The sequence below is a fragment of the Canis aureus genome, chromosome 29, assembly GCF_053574225.1.
Source record: "Canis aureus isolate CA01 chromosome 29, VMU_Caureus_v.1.0, whole genome shotgun sequence".
NCBI classification, from domain to species: Eukaryota; Metazoa; Chordata; class Mammalia; order Carnivora; family Canidae; genus Canis; species Canis aureus.
Window position 1 is genome coordinate 32,067,651 of NC_135639.1, and position 17,182 is coordinate 32,084,832.

General features: G+C 41.2%; 1 protein-coding gene across 1 annotated transcript in view; it reads right to left on the reverse strand.

Moving 5' to 3' along the window:
- The window catches only part of ENTPD1 (ectonucleoside triphosphate diphosphohydrolase 1), a 99,031-nt gene that overhangs the window by 42,027 nt on the left and 39,822 nt on the right, over window positions 1–17,182 (reverse strand). Inside the window, 1 exon segment of the mRNA XM_077878257.1 lies at window positions 5,040–5,167. Coding sequence (XP_077734383.1) covers window positions 5,040–5,167 — 128 coding nt within the window.

Below are 17,182 nucleotides of genomic sequence, written 5' to 3' on the forward strand. Positions count from 1 at the left end.
TTCTTGTAGTGGTTATGAATTCCTTTAACTTTTCTTTGTCTGGAAAACTATCTCTCCTATTTTGAATGGCAGCCTTGCTAGATAAAGTATTCTTGGCTGCAGGTTTTTTTCTTTCAGCACTTTGAATGCATCATGCTACTCTCTTCTGGCCTGCAAAGTTTTTGCTGAAAAATTAGCTAAAGCCCTATGGGATTTCCCTTATAAGTATCTGCTTTCTCTTGCTGCTTTTAAAATTCTCCTTATCACTACTTTTTGCCATTTTAATTACTATGTGTCTTGGTGTGGACTGCCTAGGGTTGATTTTGTTGGGGACTCTCTGTGCCTCCTAGATCTGGATTTCTGTTTCCTTCTCTAGATACAGGAAGCTTTCAGCTATCATTTCTTCAAACAATTTTTCTGCTCTCTTTTTTCTCTCTTCTCCTTCTGGGATCCCTATAATGCAAATGTTTCTATGCCTCATGGTATTCCTGAGTTCCCTGTTTTTACTTAATTATTTCTTTCTTTGCTCTTATTCAGCCTGATTGTTTTATGTTACTCTGTCCTTCAGGTCACTGACACATTCTTCTGCTTCTTCCAGCCTACTATTTATTCCACATAGTGTATTTTTTTTTAATTTTTTTTAATTTTTATTTATTTATGATAGTCACAGAGAGAGAGAGAGAGAGGCAGAGACACAGGCAGAGGGAGAAGCAGGCTCCATGCACCGGGAGCCTGACGTGGGATTCGATCCCGGGTCTCCAGGATCGCGCCCTGGACCAAAGGCAGGCGCTAAACCACTGCGCCACCCAGGGATCCCCACATAGTGTATTTTTAATTTGAGTTATTGTGTACTTCATCTCTGATTGGTTCTTTTTTTCCCAAAGATTTTATTTATTTATTTAGTGTGTGTGTGTGTGTGTGTGTGTGTGTGTGTGTGTGTGTGACTGGGGAGAGAGTCAGAGGGAGAAAGAGAGAGAGAATCTCAAGCAGACTCTGTGCTGATCACAGAGCCCAACACAGGGCTTGATCCCACAACCTGTGCTGAGATCACAACCTGAGCCAAAACCAAGAGCTGGTTATTCAACTGACTGAGCCACCCAGGCACCCCTCTTTTTTTGTTTTCTATCTCTTTGTTAAGGATGTCACTCTCTTCTCAAATCCAGTGAATATCTTTGTGACCATTACTTCAAATTCTCTTCAAATATCAAGGATATTACTTATCTCCATTTGTTAGTTCTCTTGCTGCAATGTTGTCCTATCCTTTCATTTGGGATATATTCCTCTGTCTCATTTTGTCTAACTCTCAGCATCTGTTTCTGTGTGTTAAGAAAGACAGCTATGTATTTGACAGTAATAGCCTGTAAAAGGTCCTGTAGTGCCTTGCCATGCAGTGTCCCCTGTTCACCAGAATCTGGAGCTTCAGGGGTATTTGCTATGTGTGATGCATATGTCTTGCTGTTGTGGCTGAGCCACATTTGCCTTCAATCCAGTTGTCTGTGATGGCTCGCTTTGCCTATTGTGAGTAGAGTTTGGTCCTTGTGTTGTTAGTGGGCCAGTCTAGGGCCACTTTTAGCTGGGGTTGAATCAGACCAGGAGTTTGCCAGAGATGCTGTAACACCAAACTGTAGGGTACTTTCCTTGTCTTCTGAGAGGTTTTCATTGGTGGGCAGGACCTGCAGTCAGAGCAGACATTTGCCCTCAGCCCACTGCTGGGGCTACAGTCAGACCAGTGTGTGTGGTTATCTTCCACTCTCCCCAGGGCTGGACTCACTTTGGAGTGCTGTTGGCCTAGCAGAGTTGCTTGCACACTGCCAGGCGTATGGCACCATTTTGGGTGGGCTTTGGCCAAGGGCATACTGGAAGGAGCAGGTACACAGGAGAATGCAGGAATGGGGGGGAGGGTGAGGCACACAGTGTTAGCAAGGTTTGCTGAGGTCTGTTGTGAAAGGGACCGGTAGCCACCAGAACCAAGGCTGGCTGGATTGGAGGGGGTGGATCCCAAGAAGCACTTGGGGGCAGGGTGGGTGGTATTAGCAAGGTCTGTTGTATGATAGGAGACTTGGAGTGAGGCCTAGCTGAAGCCAGCATGTCCACAGGAGAACACAAGGGTGGGGCAGACTGTTAGCAAGTTAGGTAGTGTTGGAGAATTGCTGATTCACAGGTGTCCATGTGTTTATGCTGGAGGATGGGGGAAGGAAATGATATCCACCAGCTCCTTTGAACCTAGAGAGGTCTCCCAATGATCCCTACCCCTCCAAGTACATGCACTGAGATTAGTAAACAAATCTCCCTCCCGCACACACAGGTGCTTTTCAAACTGCTGCTTCTATGCTATATCTCCACAGGGCTATTTGTTTAAGGGTGCTGTCCTTTAAGTGTAGGGTCTGGTCTCTGTTTACTCTCGCCCTCCTGGCTCTTCCAGAACTGAGCCCACTAATTTTCAAACTTCCAGGTGTTAATTCCTGCTGATTATAAGAACTCAGGAAATTGGGCCCCTTTGGTTTCATGCAGGATCCCTGTGCATCTGGGGTACTTGGTGTGAGGGCCCGGTCCTCTGCCCTTGCCATGCCTGTGTCGTTTCTCCCTCCTACAGACAGGTCCATTTAACTTCCAAATGTGTCTCCAACCTTCCTACTCCCTCTGATACAGCCTCTTCTCTACATTTAGCTGTGAATGTAGAGAAATTCTCTCAGTCTTCAGATTGTTTTCTGAGTTATTTACACTGATCAGGTGTTCTCTTGTTCCATGAGGTTAGGTGAGCCTAGAGTCCTCCTACTCCACCATTTTCCCTGGAAGTTTGATGTTACATGTTTTTAAAACAAATGTACCAGGTATGAATATTGAAATAAGTGTTATCTTTTAAATTATCATTTTTGAAAGGAAATAAATTTATTCAACAAACTACTCAAAGCATTTTAGTAGCTCATGATATCTGGGATGTCCTGGTATTAGCTTACAAATCACACAAGAAAAAAGTCTCATTTACTATTTCTTATTTTATATTTTATAATGTTTTATTATATACCTTATTCATCAAACTTAGTTTGGAATGATTTCAGAAATATTATCAAAGAGTATTCTCTAAAGCATCAATGTCCAATTGAACTTTCTGCAGCAATGGAAATGTTCTATGTCTGCATTGTCCAATTTAGTATCCACCAGACACGTGAGACTATTGAGTATTTGGAATCTGGCTAGTGCAATTAAGGGACAAAATATTTTATTTTATTTTATTTTATTTTATTTTATTTTATTTTATTTTATTTATTTTAATTAAGTTGAAATAGCTACATATGGCTAGTGACTATCAAAATGGGCAGCATACATAGCTTAAAGCCATCACCAAAGACAAATTCCTAAAATATTTTGCCCTTAATATATGCCAGCAATCTTATTAAAATTAGTGTATGACCTTAATAAATGACTAGTTTGCATATATAAAAGGATCTTGCTAGATCAGTGATATTGCTATAAAGATTCATTTCATATGCCAGTGTCTACTCTTCAAATACTCATACCTCCCATTTAAAGACCTATTCCATTTTGTGGGGCCAACACAACACACTTTGTTGAGTCAATGATAACCACTGTGAATGCAGGAAGGTCATCCATGACCAGAAGTATTCACTGGGAACACAGAGCTCAAGTCTATCACGGATTTTGCCTCCTAGGCAGTCCCCCTCTCCAAAAATGTAATAATTAACATGTAAAAAGGTCAAATCAGGAGGGCAATCATGTACTTTTGGAGCTGGTAAATAAATAGCAGAACCAAGATGTCACGAGGCTTCAACTGTGAGTGAAGTTTTGCCAAGAGAGCCAACATCACTCAACATTAAAAGGCAAGAGACCATTGACAAAGAGATAATATCAGCCTTCTATGCTGACAAAGGGGTTGCTGTGCACAGCAACAGAGTTGAGTTCATGTTGCAAAGAAATGCCAATGTAACATCCAGGCTTCTGCTATTAGGCAATTGATTTGGGTAGATGGCAAAAGTTTTAGAAGCCTGGCATATACATTCATCTTTCTAGTCTCACAGTTTAGCATCTTCAAATACAAGAAAATAAATTTCTGCACATGTATTCCAGAGTCTCCATGGTCAACTTAACTTCTGGACATGTCATCACTTATGTGTGCATATGTGTCAATATGTACAATATTAGCATATTGGTATATTCTGGGCCCTTTTAGATTTATTGTACATTTACTTAATTTCAATGAAAGTTGAATACAATGGAAGTGTAAATACAATGGTGTATTTACAACATAAATTTAAATTTTCTATATGCTTTTTAATTAACAGATTAAATAAAGTAATGACCACATTACAAGGTACTTTTAAGATATTCATGTCCTTGAAATTTCACTTTGATGAATTTGAAAGGAAGCAGAAATAAATCACAGTAGCTAACGACCCTAATTATTTTTAATGATATTATCTAGCTCTTCAAATGTGGAAATTTCCAAGAAATCTGTCCACCTATGAATTCATTTCATATCACTATATTTGATTACATGTATGTTTTCTCTGTGGGTATTTTTAGTTGATTTTGCTGCTTGCTTTAATATTTTGGAGATGAGGAAAAAGTCTTCTCCACAATCTTTGACTTCAAAGTGCTTTATCCAATGCTCTCTAAGAAATATTACTTTTGTGATAGTAATAATAATTGAGTAAGAAGAACAAAGAGTGTAATGTTGTGACACATCCACAGTGAAACAATGAATGAGAGGTAGAGATAGTACTAGATTATAGAATATCAGCACGAAATGTCACCACATAATATCAGCACATATCTGGATGTGAATAAAGTATTTGTTTCTGTTAAAGTATTAACAGTAATTGCTGAACAAGTATAAAGACCATTATCTTCCTACCACTAATTGATTCAGGACATTCCCTCTACCAGAATGAGCATCATTTCCATTTTACCTCCCTAGTCCAGTAGATATTGATTTGCTCCTGGGATGCCAGAACCTCTACCCCTCCTGTATGCTCTAATTTACCATAACCTTCTTTACCCTCTCCTGGCACCCCAGCCTGAACCCCTCAGGTTTGAGTTACCTTAACATTTTCTGGCAATGGTTTGTTCTGGGTCAGCCCCACAGCAATCAAAGCAACTACAGCCATGATACAGGAGAAGCCAAGGATGATCAGTATATTTCTGGAACAAAAACTCTTCAGTTCAGACTCTAAAACCAAGAGCAGAAAAGAAAATATCAACGAGAAATCAACAAACATTGATTTCCCTCTACTTTCAGTAAGTCTTACGCTAGATATCTGGAGACATCAAAGATAGATCAAAGCTAATCTTTATCCATACCACACTTGCAGAATAATAGGGAAATAATTCAAGAACAAAGGGATTTGTTCGTCCTGTGGTAAGGGTCAGACTGAGTTAGTGGCTGTGTTAAGGAGAATAGACAGATTCAGATCAATAACCAGGTAAGGAATGAAGACAGTGAAGAATCCCAAACTGGCAGTTTAATACGTCATACCAGTCTATGAGTGTACAAGAAACAACAAAAAAGCAAGGATTACCCTCATTTTTCAAATCTACCACAAAATGTTTAAGATGTTAAGAAATATTCAGAATATATCATCAAACATCAAACTCCCAACACTCTATGTCATTTTCTGGCTTGACACACCCCTTGCATTTCAACCACACTTATATGTTGTAATTGGTAATGGTGTAGAGGCTGTGGAGTTTTGAACATTTCAGCATTCACATTATCTCATCTATTCTATTCTTAGTCTCAACCTGTCATAGGACATAAAAAAAACTCCAACCAGAGAATAAAAGGCACAAGTTACTTTGATCATTACAAACAGAGAATATAGCAGAAGTGAACAAGAAATGGAAAGCTGTCCCATTCCTTCCATTCTGAGAACTCACTCTCTTCTTCTCTCAACTTCCCAAACCATCCCTAAACTTTTTTCTTATGCTTTGGGAAAGAAGGGTAGGATAAAGCAATAAAGAAACACGTGGAATGAGACGGGCTCTGCAGAATGGAGTGCATTTCTCTAAAGACAGGGCATAGGATCAAAACAGCTGAAATACCACCTCACACCAGTGAGAATGGGGCAAATTAACAAGGCAGGAAACCACAAATGTTGGAGAGGATGCGGAGAAAAGGGAACCCTCTTACACTGTTGGTGGGAATGTGCAGCCACTCTGGAAAACTGTGTGGAGGTTCCTCAAAAAGTTAAAAATAGACCTGCCCTATGACCCAGCAATTGCACTGTTGGGGATTTACCCCAAAGATACAGATGCAATGAAACGCTGGGACACCTGCACCCCGATGTTTATATAGCAGCAATGTCCACAATAGCCAAACTGTGGAAGGAGCCTCGGTGTCCATCGAAAGATGAATGGATAAAGAAGATGTGGTCTATGTATACAATGGAATATTACTCAGCCATTAGAAACGACAAATACCATTTGCTTCAACGTGGATGGAACTGGAGGGTATTATGCTGAGTGAAGTAAGTCAGTCGGAGTAGGACAAACATTATATGTTCTCATTCATGTGGGGAATATAAATAATAGTGAAAGGGAATATAAGGGAAGGGAGAAGAAATGTGTGGGAAATATCAGAAAGGGAGACATAACGTAAAGACTCCTAACTCTGGGAAACGAACTAGGGGTGGTGGAAGGGGAGGAGGGCGGGGGGTGGGGGTGAATGGGTGACGGGCACTGAGGGGGGCACTTGACGGGATGAGCACTGGGTGTTATTCTGTATGTTGGCAAATTGAACACCAATAAAAAATAAATTTATTATTAAAAAAAAAACAGCTGAAAGAGGAGCTCAACTGACTCCCCCCTCTAGATCTCCCTCTTGAAAAGCAGCAGCCACCACTTGCTGAAACAGGAGCTCCTCCTCAAGCTTCTTGAACAGAAGCTTAATCCAAAGGACTGGAACTGTATGCGTCTCCAGTCTGTTCATCAACTTCTAGAATCTTGAACTAGTCTTTACTCATCATACCAAACAGTACAAAACTTAGGAGAAAAAGTTTTAGCAACCACATTAGCTACTGCTTCCAGACACAGGAACAATAGATGAAATATATAGCACATCCCCCCTTCTCCCTTCTCAAAGAACCTCAGTTTTGTTCATATATCTGCCACTCTCCCCAATTAGTCCACACACCTCATGGGAAAAGGATACACTCCACCCTGCCCCCTGGCCCCAGGTTCAGGGTCAAGCCTGAATGTTGTGCATAATCTCATTCCCTCACCAATGATTAGTTCAACAATAGATATGTACCCAAAAATGACCCATGAAGCCCTGGAGGAAGTCTGCTGGAACAAGCAAATCTAGGAAAAGAAAGGCAGCATTCTTGTCTTCCTCAGACATTGCCTGCCTGGATAAGATGACATTCAATGGTGGTAGAACTGAGAGATGGACAGAACTTGAGTCTTTGATAGCATTTAGAACTGCTAGAACAATAATCCCTACTCCAATCTTCCTATGAGACTTATGCTTTGACCTAGTTAGAAGTCTGAAGCCATAACATCCTGATATGACTGGTATTGCAGAAGTCTCCTGTTTGATGCCAGGGCTCTGGAATCTGGAAAAAAAAAAAAAAAACAACAACAACAACAACCCTAGAATACCTGCCTTAGTTCCCAAAGTGATGACACTGACAAACTCAGCTTTACTTTCATCCAAAGTTTTCTAACTTTGGATGGACAATAACAAATCTAATACCTAAGAGTAGCACATTGCAGCAGTTTCTATTTTAATTGAATTCTGAACGCTTTACTTCCTCAAGCTGTTCCAAAAACCTGTTATTTTGTTTTCATAAATATAATAATTTTGCTATCCCATTTTCCTTCCACATCTATTTGGGCACCAATCTTAGTAGTGACAAAGACCAACACAGTCCCTGCTCTTTTTAGTTCACAATTTGGCTGGAGAGATAAATAAACCAGAACAGAAGTCATAAATCAGTGACTCCAGGTCATGATATGTATTAAGAAGAAATTAAAACTAAGGGATGTTATATAGTTTAATGGAAATTAGAAGCAAGGAATAGGATATGCAGCAGAGCTGGGGTGAAAGGATTCAACTGATGGTCAGGAAAGCCTCTCCGAAAAGTGACATTTGACTGAGACTTGGATGATGAGAAAACATCAGCTATGAGGAGGAGTAAGAACACTCCAGAAAGAGGAAACAGCAGCTGCAAAAGTCCTGAGGTAGCAAACAGCTTGACATGACTCTGTCTTTTCCATTTCCTAATGAGATTATTTACTAACATTATTATTCCTGAACAGTTGGAAATATGCTTTTCCACATTTGCCCAGCTTTTGTAATGACATCCATATTATTAGACTATATCGATATTCTACATATTGTATTATAACAATATTCATCATATTGTTATTACCGATATGATAAGAAAAAGAACTTAGATCAGAGAGAAACTTGAGTTATTTTTTATACACAATTTTAAAAATCTTTATTACCAAAAAGAAAAAAATAAGGGATCCCTGGGTGGCTCAGTGGTTTGGTGCCTGCCTTTGGCCCAGGGCGCGATCCTGGAGTCCCGGGATGGAGTCCGCGTCGGGCTCCCGGCATGGAGCCTGCTTCTCCCTCCTCCTGTGTCTCTGCCTCTCTCTATGTCTATCATAAATAAATAAATCTTAAAAAAAAAAAAAAAGAAAGAAAAAAGAATGGCTAGATTTGTTTTTCTTGTAACTGGCTAGATTACCATGTTTTCTATAGATTATGGCAAGTAGTTTTCAAAAGCCCTTATCACGTGCAGGAAGCCAGACTCTTTTAGGAAATAGTACTAGCCATATCACTAGATGTGGGGATCCAGTCGGGACTTAGCTTGGATGTGCTCATAAAAAGGGAACCACTTAGGTTACTGCCCCCTCTTCTCTGGCCCCCAGAGCTCTTTCAGATGCCATGACTGCTATAGTCAAATTGTTATGAAAAATTCACAGTGACTGTCTCTCCCCCACTTCCCTGAAAGGCCTTTGTTTACCTTGTGGATAACAGAAATTCAGTTTCTATCACACAATGTGAAGTGGCATTTCAAAAAACAACTTTAAGAAACACTTCTTATTTAAATATCTAATAGTAAAGTGTTGTATTTGTTTTCCTTTAAGTTGTCTCACTCTACTAGAGAATTCAAGACTACCAGTTCCCTTCCATTGTTTCCCTTTCATATGAGGAGCGAGTAAATGTTTCTCTTTAAGGTGAAAGTCAGGTAGAAAGTTCAGCTCTTCACCTAAGGGACAAAACTGAAGGAAACCCAAGCTTTGAGAAAACAGATCGATTTCAAGCCAATTAGCTATGTCAGAGGAAAAGAACAAAAAAGAAAAAAAAATGATCTTTTGATTCTTACACAAACAGCCATCCTGACATCTATAGCTAGCATCCTATTAAAGATCAAAATAATTTAATTTTGTCCTTAGTCAAAATTTTGCTAAACAAAAAATCCCAGACATCTCTACTTCATGATACCAAAGATGTAATATCTTAAAATTTTACTCCATTAATAAAAATATTTGGAGTGTTTACAGATGTAGTGGGTTTCCGGAAAAACAACCAAAGTTTTACTCTGCAGATCCGGTGTGACTCACTAGTTTCAGACCATTTCCAGCTTGATGGGTCACATCTGACTAAGCTTGGCTTATCACATAGAGAAGAGCAAATACAGACAAACGCTGGAGGATAAACACCAGTAGAGTACTGTGGTCCTTCCTGTGGGCCTTCACAAAGCCAGGTGATGGGGCAGCCACTGAAGTTAGGGACTGACCTTAAGCTGGTCCCAAATCCCAGCATCGAAGTCCCTGCAGCATCTCAGCTAACTTTCTTCCTTTCCATCAAGTAGTTGTTCTTGGTGACACACATTTAGATTGTTCTCACGCTCTGGGGCTTTAAGATCCTTTCTCAATTTCTCCATTCATTCCAGACATCTTTGACTCTTCCTCTTCTATGGCAATATCCACCCCCACCCTGACCCCCCTGACCCCCACAGTCACCTCCACCTCTGCTACAACAGCCCTCTTTAGTACTCCTACCCTTTCCAATGCCCTTCCCTATTAGAATCTATCCTTCTTGTGGCTGCAGAAATTTCTCATAACAACATTCCCAGGGCTCTACTGGATCAGGAATTTAAGGTAGCTTCCTGCAGGCTGCCAGATGAAAGCCACACTGATCTGCCTAGACTTTTCAGCCCTCTGGAGATGTAAGCCATTCCTATCTCACCAATAGGCAGATGTTTTTCTCCAAGATCAAGCCTGACATTATGACCACTAGAACGTACCCTGCATGCTAGGACTTTTCTTCTGGCTTGTTCATTTCTGTATTTCCAGTTGAATGAATATATGACTTTTGGATTCTGACTTTTCCATCACTTAGAATTCTATTCCCCTCTTTCTCCACCACATCCTTTTTCTTGTCTCCTTTAAAATCAAGCTCAGTAAGAGGTTACGTTCCCCTCTATATGCTTCCAGTAGTTCTCTCTCCATGTGCTGCTTCTAGATACTTCATGGATTGACCCATTTGAGTTTGGGAGTTCCATAGCTATTGTTGGGGAGGGGCTATGCTTCATTCGTCCTTTCAGTTAGTTACTCAACAATTATTTATGGAATGCATTATACTGCGCACCAGCCCTGTCCTAGGCTCTGAACTGTAGCAGTGAATAAAACAGATAAGCATTCCCATCCTTATGGTACTTATATCCTAGTTTGGAAGAAAAGACAATAAACAAGATAAGTAAAATGTATGGCATGTTACATAATTATAAGTGCTAAGGAGAGGGGGAAACAGGAAAGGTGAAGAAGAAGGATAAATTGATTAAGAAAGGCCTCTCTGGGCAGCCCGGTGGCTCAGCGGTTTAGCACTGCCTTCAGCCCAGGGCATGATCCTGGAGACCCAGGATCGAGTCCCACATCAGGCTCCCTGATGGGAGTCTGTTTCTCCCTCTGCCTGTGTCTCTGCCTCTGTGTGTATCTTTCATGAATAAATAAAATCTTACAAAAAAAAAAAAAAAAAGAAAGAAAGAAAGAAAGAAAAGAAGGCCTCTCTGAGATGGTAATATTGACGACAGTCAAGAGAGTTAAAAAGAAGGTATGCATACCTGTTGGGTAATAGCATTAAGGGCAACCAGGCCGCATGTGCAACAGCCCTGAGGTGGAAAAGTACCTGGCCATGAGATTGGGTGTGGCTGGAGAGTGACACAGGGGGGAACAGTAAAAGATGGTCAGGTGGGTAACTAGGTTGTTTGCTTGTAGGACCTTGCAGGTTCCAGCAAGGGCTCTGCCTTACTCTAAGTGATCTGATTTATTTCTAGTCATTTGTATAATCTACATTCAGCACCATACGGGTAAATAAGAAATCATCAAGGGCCTTTGAAGTCCCTAGAGAGGGAGGATGTGGCCTTTTAGGCAGCACACACCTGTTTCTTGTAATGAGGTGCTGAGGCTACCTCCATGAGGTCAGGTCATAGGACAATCAAACAATCAAGTGTAGATAGATAATGGTTCTGTTGGAGCAGAGTCTGTGCCAAGACTAGGGCTGGTAAGATGAATCCAGGAGGAATAAATACCATTACATGGAAGGTCTTCCCTATATCTTTTGGTCTTGGTGGATCAGGACTAGAGAATCTTTGCTGAGAGAACATCATAATGAGGGGGTCACCAAGCCAATACTCACCAGTATCCATGAGCAGAAAGTTAAACTCCACAGACTTTTGAAGGGTGGTTCAAGCTAGAGCAGAGTCCAGACAAGCTCACCTTTGCTTAGCCTCTCTAAGTCTCTAAGACTTTCATTTCATTTCTCCATATGCAAAATGGGAGTCATAATAGTATCTATTTCATAGGGTTGCTAGGTAAGATCCAATGAGCTAACAATATATAGCAGCCTACACTTCAAGAGCCCTCACTGTATTCCTGATTCTGCTCTTAGCTTTAAATATAGCCACTTATTTAACCCTCCTGACAATCCTGTAAGGTAGATGTACTATTATCATCTGTGTCAACCTCCTAGGGTTACCACAACAAACTATCACAAACTTGGTGACTTGAAACCACGGAAATTTATTCTCTCACAACTTTGGAAGTCAGAAGTCCAGAATCAAGGTGTCAATAGGGCCAAAGTCTCTGGAGGAGATTCCTTTCTTGCCTCTTCCAGCTTCTGCTGGCTCCTCGTGTCCTTTGGCTTGTGGCTGTATCTCTGTAGTCCCTGTCTGTACATGGCCTTTCTCTCTGTGTCTGTGTAGGTCACATTTCCCTCTCTTTTCTCTTATCAGGACATTAGTCATTGGATTAAGGGACCCTATATCAGGGATCCCTGGGTGGCTCAGCGGTTTAGTGCCTGCCTTTGGCCCAGGGCGCGATCCTGGAGTCCCGGGATCGAGTCCCACATCGGGCTCCTGGCATGGAGCCTGCTTCTCCCTCCTCCTGTGTCTCTGCCCCTCTCTCTCTCTCTCTCTCTCTCTCATAAATAAATAAATCTTTAAAAAAAGGGGGGGGGACCCTATATCCAGGATGATCTCATTTCAAGATCTTTACACTGGCAAAGACCCTTTTTCTAAATAAGGTCAGAATTAAAGGTACTATTATCATCATTATTATTGTCATTTTACAGCTGGGGAAACTGAGTCACTGAGAGGTTAAGTGAGTTGCTGAAAGTTACACCGATGTAGATGTTGGGACTAGGAAGTATTCTGGACCCAGAAGCCAGGATTTTAACTCCTCGACCACATGACTAAGGCTTAGTACAGTGCCTGGCACACACTAATAGTTCTGTATGTGGGAGCCACCCCCATCATCCAGAAGTGAAAAGTGACTGATTTTGAGGATTTGGCTGGAGGGTTTGTTGGGACTGTTGTCACAGACGATACCAATGTTGAATCTTTTAAAATAGATTCTTTGGTCCATGATAGTTAGAAGCTTGGAGCTCAGTAGTAGAGGTTGAGATTGTAATTCCCCAAGAGGTTAAGGGACTTGCTCAAAGTCATACATCTTGCAGGTAGCAGAGAGGAATTTTATCCAACTCTCTCATGTCCACTGCCTCAGCCATTGCATTAGGGATGTGTAGAAATTACTCAGCTTTGTTCCTTGACTCAGTGCAAAAGAATTCACTTCGAGGTCTGTTCATATGTAAAGATCTTACTCCATCTCACATTCCCCATATTTTCTCAATTAATCTAGAGTCAAGTTTGAGGACAAAGCAGTTTAATTTGGTGGGGGTTTTTTCCTGCCTGTGTTTTTAAGTCAAGGAAGTCAGTACAATATCAATAAATACAAAAATGCTAAAAATAAACTGCAAGGCCTCAATGATGATCAGTTAGTTAAAAGGCAAAAGACAAACGAGAGGGAGGGAAAACACAATTGGCTCAGGCTTGGGAGATCTGAGCAAGAATTAAAGGGGAAGGGAAAACTGGGTGATGGGCATTAAGGAGGGCACATGATGAGATGAGCACTGGGTGTTATACTATATGCTGGCAAATAGAATTTAAACTTAAAAATTAAAAATTTTAAAAAAAGGTGGAAGATGAGAATGGAAAGAGATGTAGAGTTGAATAATTGATTACCCATGTCCTGTCCCACTGGCCTCTTGAACCACAGACTTCAGAGGAAGTTATTTGATTTTATTTATGATCTTTTATTCCTAGTCTTTGAATGTCAATTAGCTGGTTAATCTCAGTCCACAGCTTTTTAGAAAAGGAGTGCATTTATCTTAACAAATAGCCTGGCTGATCCTGAGTGAACACCTTCAGAGGCTCAGCTTTGGGTGGGAGGAACCTATCTCAGGACACTAGGCAGTGGAAATGGGAGTGGGGTGTAGAACAAGCTCTTCCTGCAAATAAGATTCTGTCAATCCCATGCTCCCTACCCCACAGTTCTTGCTGTGACCTGTGCTCTTTTCAGATTAGCAGCAAGTAACTGACTTTGCACTTGCTGTGCCTGACTCTAAAATGTTAAAACAACTGCAGAAATCAAATGTCAGCAGGGGCTCTGTGTGGGAAATAAGGAAGCAAAGGAGTCCCCTTCCTCACTCTTCTCCTTACTTCCTCCCACCATACTATCTACCTCCTCACTCAGACCCCTTCTGGCCTCTCCTGAATTATTTTCCCTGTAGGCTGCATGGAGCACAATAAGTCTTTGTGGTTATCATGGAATTCCATATTCAAGTATAGCGCTGGCAAGGAGGAGGGTTGTTTCCAGCAAAATGATATCACTGAAACCGCAGACAGGAATTCCCTGTGTCCCAGCCAACAAGTGTAACAATCTCGTGTATTGATGGTCTCTGCAATAAGTACATTGCTTCCACTAAATGAATCCTCTTCCACATCTGAATTGAAGAACTGCACCCTTGGGACTCTACCCTTTCTCAAAGCAGCTGCATTTGCAAATAAGCTTTGGTTATCTGTAGCCAGTGAGACAAACTAAGAAAATCTGTACTGGCCAAATATCACCAATATAGGGCAACATTGACGAATCTCAAAAGTATTATGCTAAGTGAAAGAAGATAGACTCAAAAGGCTATATACAGTATGATTTATATGATATTCTGGAAAAGGCAAAATTGAAGACAGAAATCAGAGCAGCGGATAGAGGTTCAGGGACAGAGGGCTGACTATAAAAGATCACAAAGGAACTTTCAGAGATGATGGAAATACCCTGTATTTTGATTGTGATGGTAGTTAGATAACTATACACTATGGATAATATTATACAGGCATGAAAAAAATTATGATCTATGAATGTTGATGCAGACTATCTTTGAAATATTTTATACGTGCAAAGCAAAATGTGAAGATGTACAGTGTGTTCTTATTGAGTAAAGACAGACATCTCTGGAAGAATATGGGTTTGCTAGGACACAGGACTCAGCATATAGTCATACTCTCAACTAAGATTTATTATAGTGAAAGGATATGAAGCATCCGCAAGGAGGAAAAAAAGCATGGGACTAAGTCTCAGGGAAACCAGGCAAAAGTTTCCAAGGGTCTTCTCCCACTGGAGCCCACAGGACATACTTAATTCAACCAGCAGTGAGCTGGGACAAGACATGTGAAATCTTGTCAATCAGGGAACTCCCCAGGGCCCAGGGCTTTCATTGGGGGCTGGCCACATAGGCACCTTCCATTCAGCATTCACCAATATTCCAGACTCCCAAAAGGAAAGCAGGTACCCAGCACAAACCATGCTACCTGCACAATCCAAGCACAAGTAAGCCATCCCCACGAATCCTCAGAATGGTGAAGACCCTTCTGAAATCCAGATACATCCAAGGAGCAATGCACCCAGCAGGTCCCTTCAAGGATAGCAGTCTCACACCTACATGAGCAATTCTTAAATATTTTACCACATGATCTTTCTTACTCCCTCTCTTTTCTCTCCTTTCATTATCCTCCTTCCTTTTTTCCTTCCTTCCTTCTTTCCTTCCTCCCTGATTCTCTGAGTAACTTAAAATTCTTAATAGAAATTCCTAAAAACCCAAAGGTTTTGAGCTGAAGAAAAATTTATAGAGAGTTTCCAGTTTGGAGTAAAGAGGCAAAAACACTGGGAACTCAGAAGGTAGGGTATGGGTAAATAGGAAGTTGTCCATTGGTAGTTAGATGCTGACTTTGCTGATTCTCTACTCACTCTGCCACCCTGCTGCCCACTCACCAACCTGATGAGGCCAAGCAGCCATCTCTGGGCCCCCACTTCTTCAGTTTTCCTAGGTCTGTGTAATCTCTTTTGTATTCTTTGGGGCAAAATCGTCAGGTGTAACTTGGCCAGACTTTGGGTGGGTCCAGAGCTTTATTTTGAGGGAAACTTGGCATCTCCTCTCAGGCATCTCTGTTGTTATGTAACAATACAAGAGAGAACAGCTCTTTGGATAAGATACGGTCAAGTTTCTAAATGCCCATGGTAACTTTGTCATAGATCATCAGTATCTAAGCAGCTGGCTCTCTTTAACTATCAACAGAGTATTTGCACTTTAGACACTTATGTGAGAACTCAATCGATTAGTATCTAGGTCTTGTCAAGGGTGTAACAAATGATATTTGGGAGGAACAATCTAAGAGTTCCCTAGATTTTTTTTTTAAGATTTTATTTATTCATGAAAGACAGAGAGAGAGAGAGAGAGGCAGAGACACAGGCAGAGGGAGAAGCAGGCTCCATGCAGGGAGCCTGACGTGGGACTCGATCCCGGGACCCCAGGATCACGCCCCGGGCCAAAGGCAGATGCTAAACCGCTGAGCCACCCAGGGATTCCTCCCTAGATTTTTTTTTAGCTTATTTCCTGTACTCATTCAATGAGGCGGGAAGGAAGGAGGAGTTAAAGAAAGGTCCTTGGACCTTGGAGAAAAGGTGTCCTCCTAGAGCAAAACTAGTAAGACCAACAACACATAACAGATGAGAGCAGCACCTACCAATATCACCACCACTTTTTAAAAAATGTATGTTCAGCCCTGTTGATGTGGGAAACAAAGGCTGAAGAAAAATTATTAAATTTCCTTACCACCTACAGCCCACTGACAAGTCCTTAAAATAGGCAGTCACATTCCTCTAGGGACTCAGCTGCTTCAATGTTAATACTTTGCTAAGGGCAAAAGGCAATCTTAGCCCGACCCCCAGGGTCCTGTAAGTCTACTTTAACATATAAGAATTCCTTTAGAAACTTCCTTTATCTCTGCCCCCTCCTCTCCAGATACATGTTGGCAATCATCCTCCAAGTATATGACCCACCCATATACATCTGAAGAGTCTCATGACTGAGATTTTACTAAACAGTAATAAATGACCCTTTCTAACAATAGCTAGCCCCCTCAGGATCCTGGAAATCTTGTTTCCAAAATACCTGGGAAGCTGCTGCTCTTCTTAATCCCCTCCCAACTTTAAATATATAATGGGCCAATTAGACCCAGTCAGCTATCTTACTTGCTCAGACTCATAGAGGTAGGCAGCCAGACAAGAAAACAAGACTTGGTGTGGGGGGGAGCAAAGCAGACAAGAGTGATTCCATATGCTTTCTCTTCTTTGGAATTATCATATTGTTCTGAGTGGAAAGGAAAGTATCTCCACCTCAGCAAAAGCTCAGGATACCACACAAAAGGTCCTTGGAAATGATGGCTAAAATAGTTAAATTATTTACAGAAATTCTTGCAAACCCAAAGGCTCTGGGGAACACAAGAGTTGAAGAGGAAAATTTTACTCCACCTTTTGGGAAAGTCTTTGTTGCCTATAA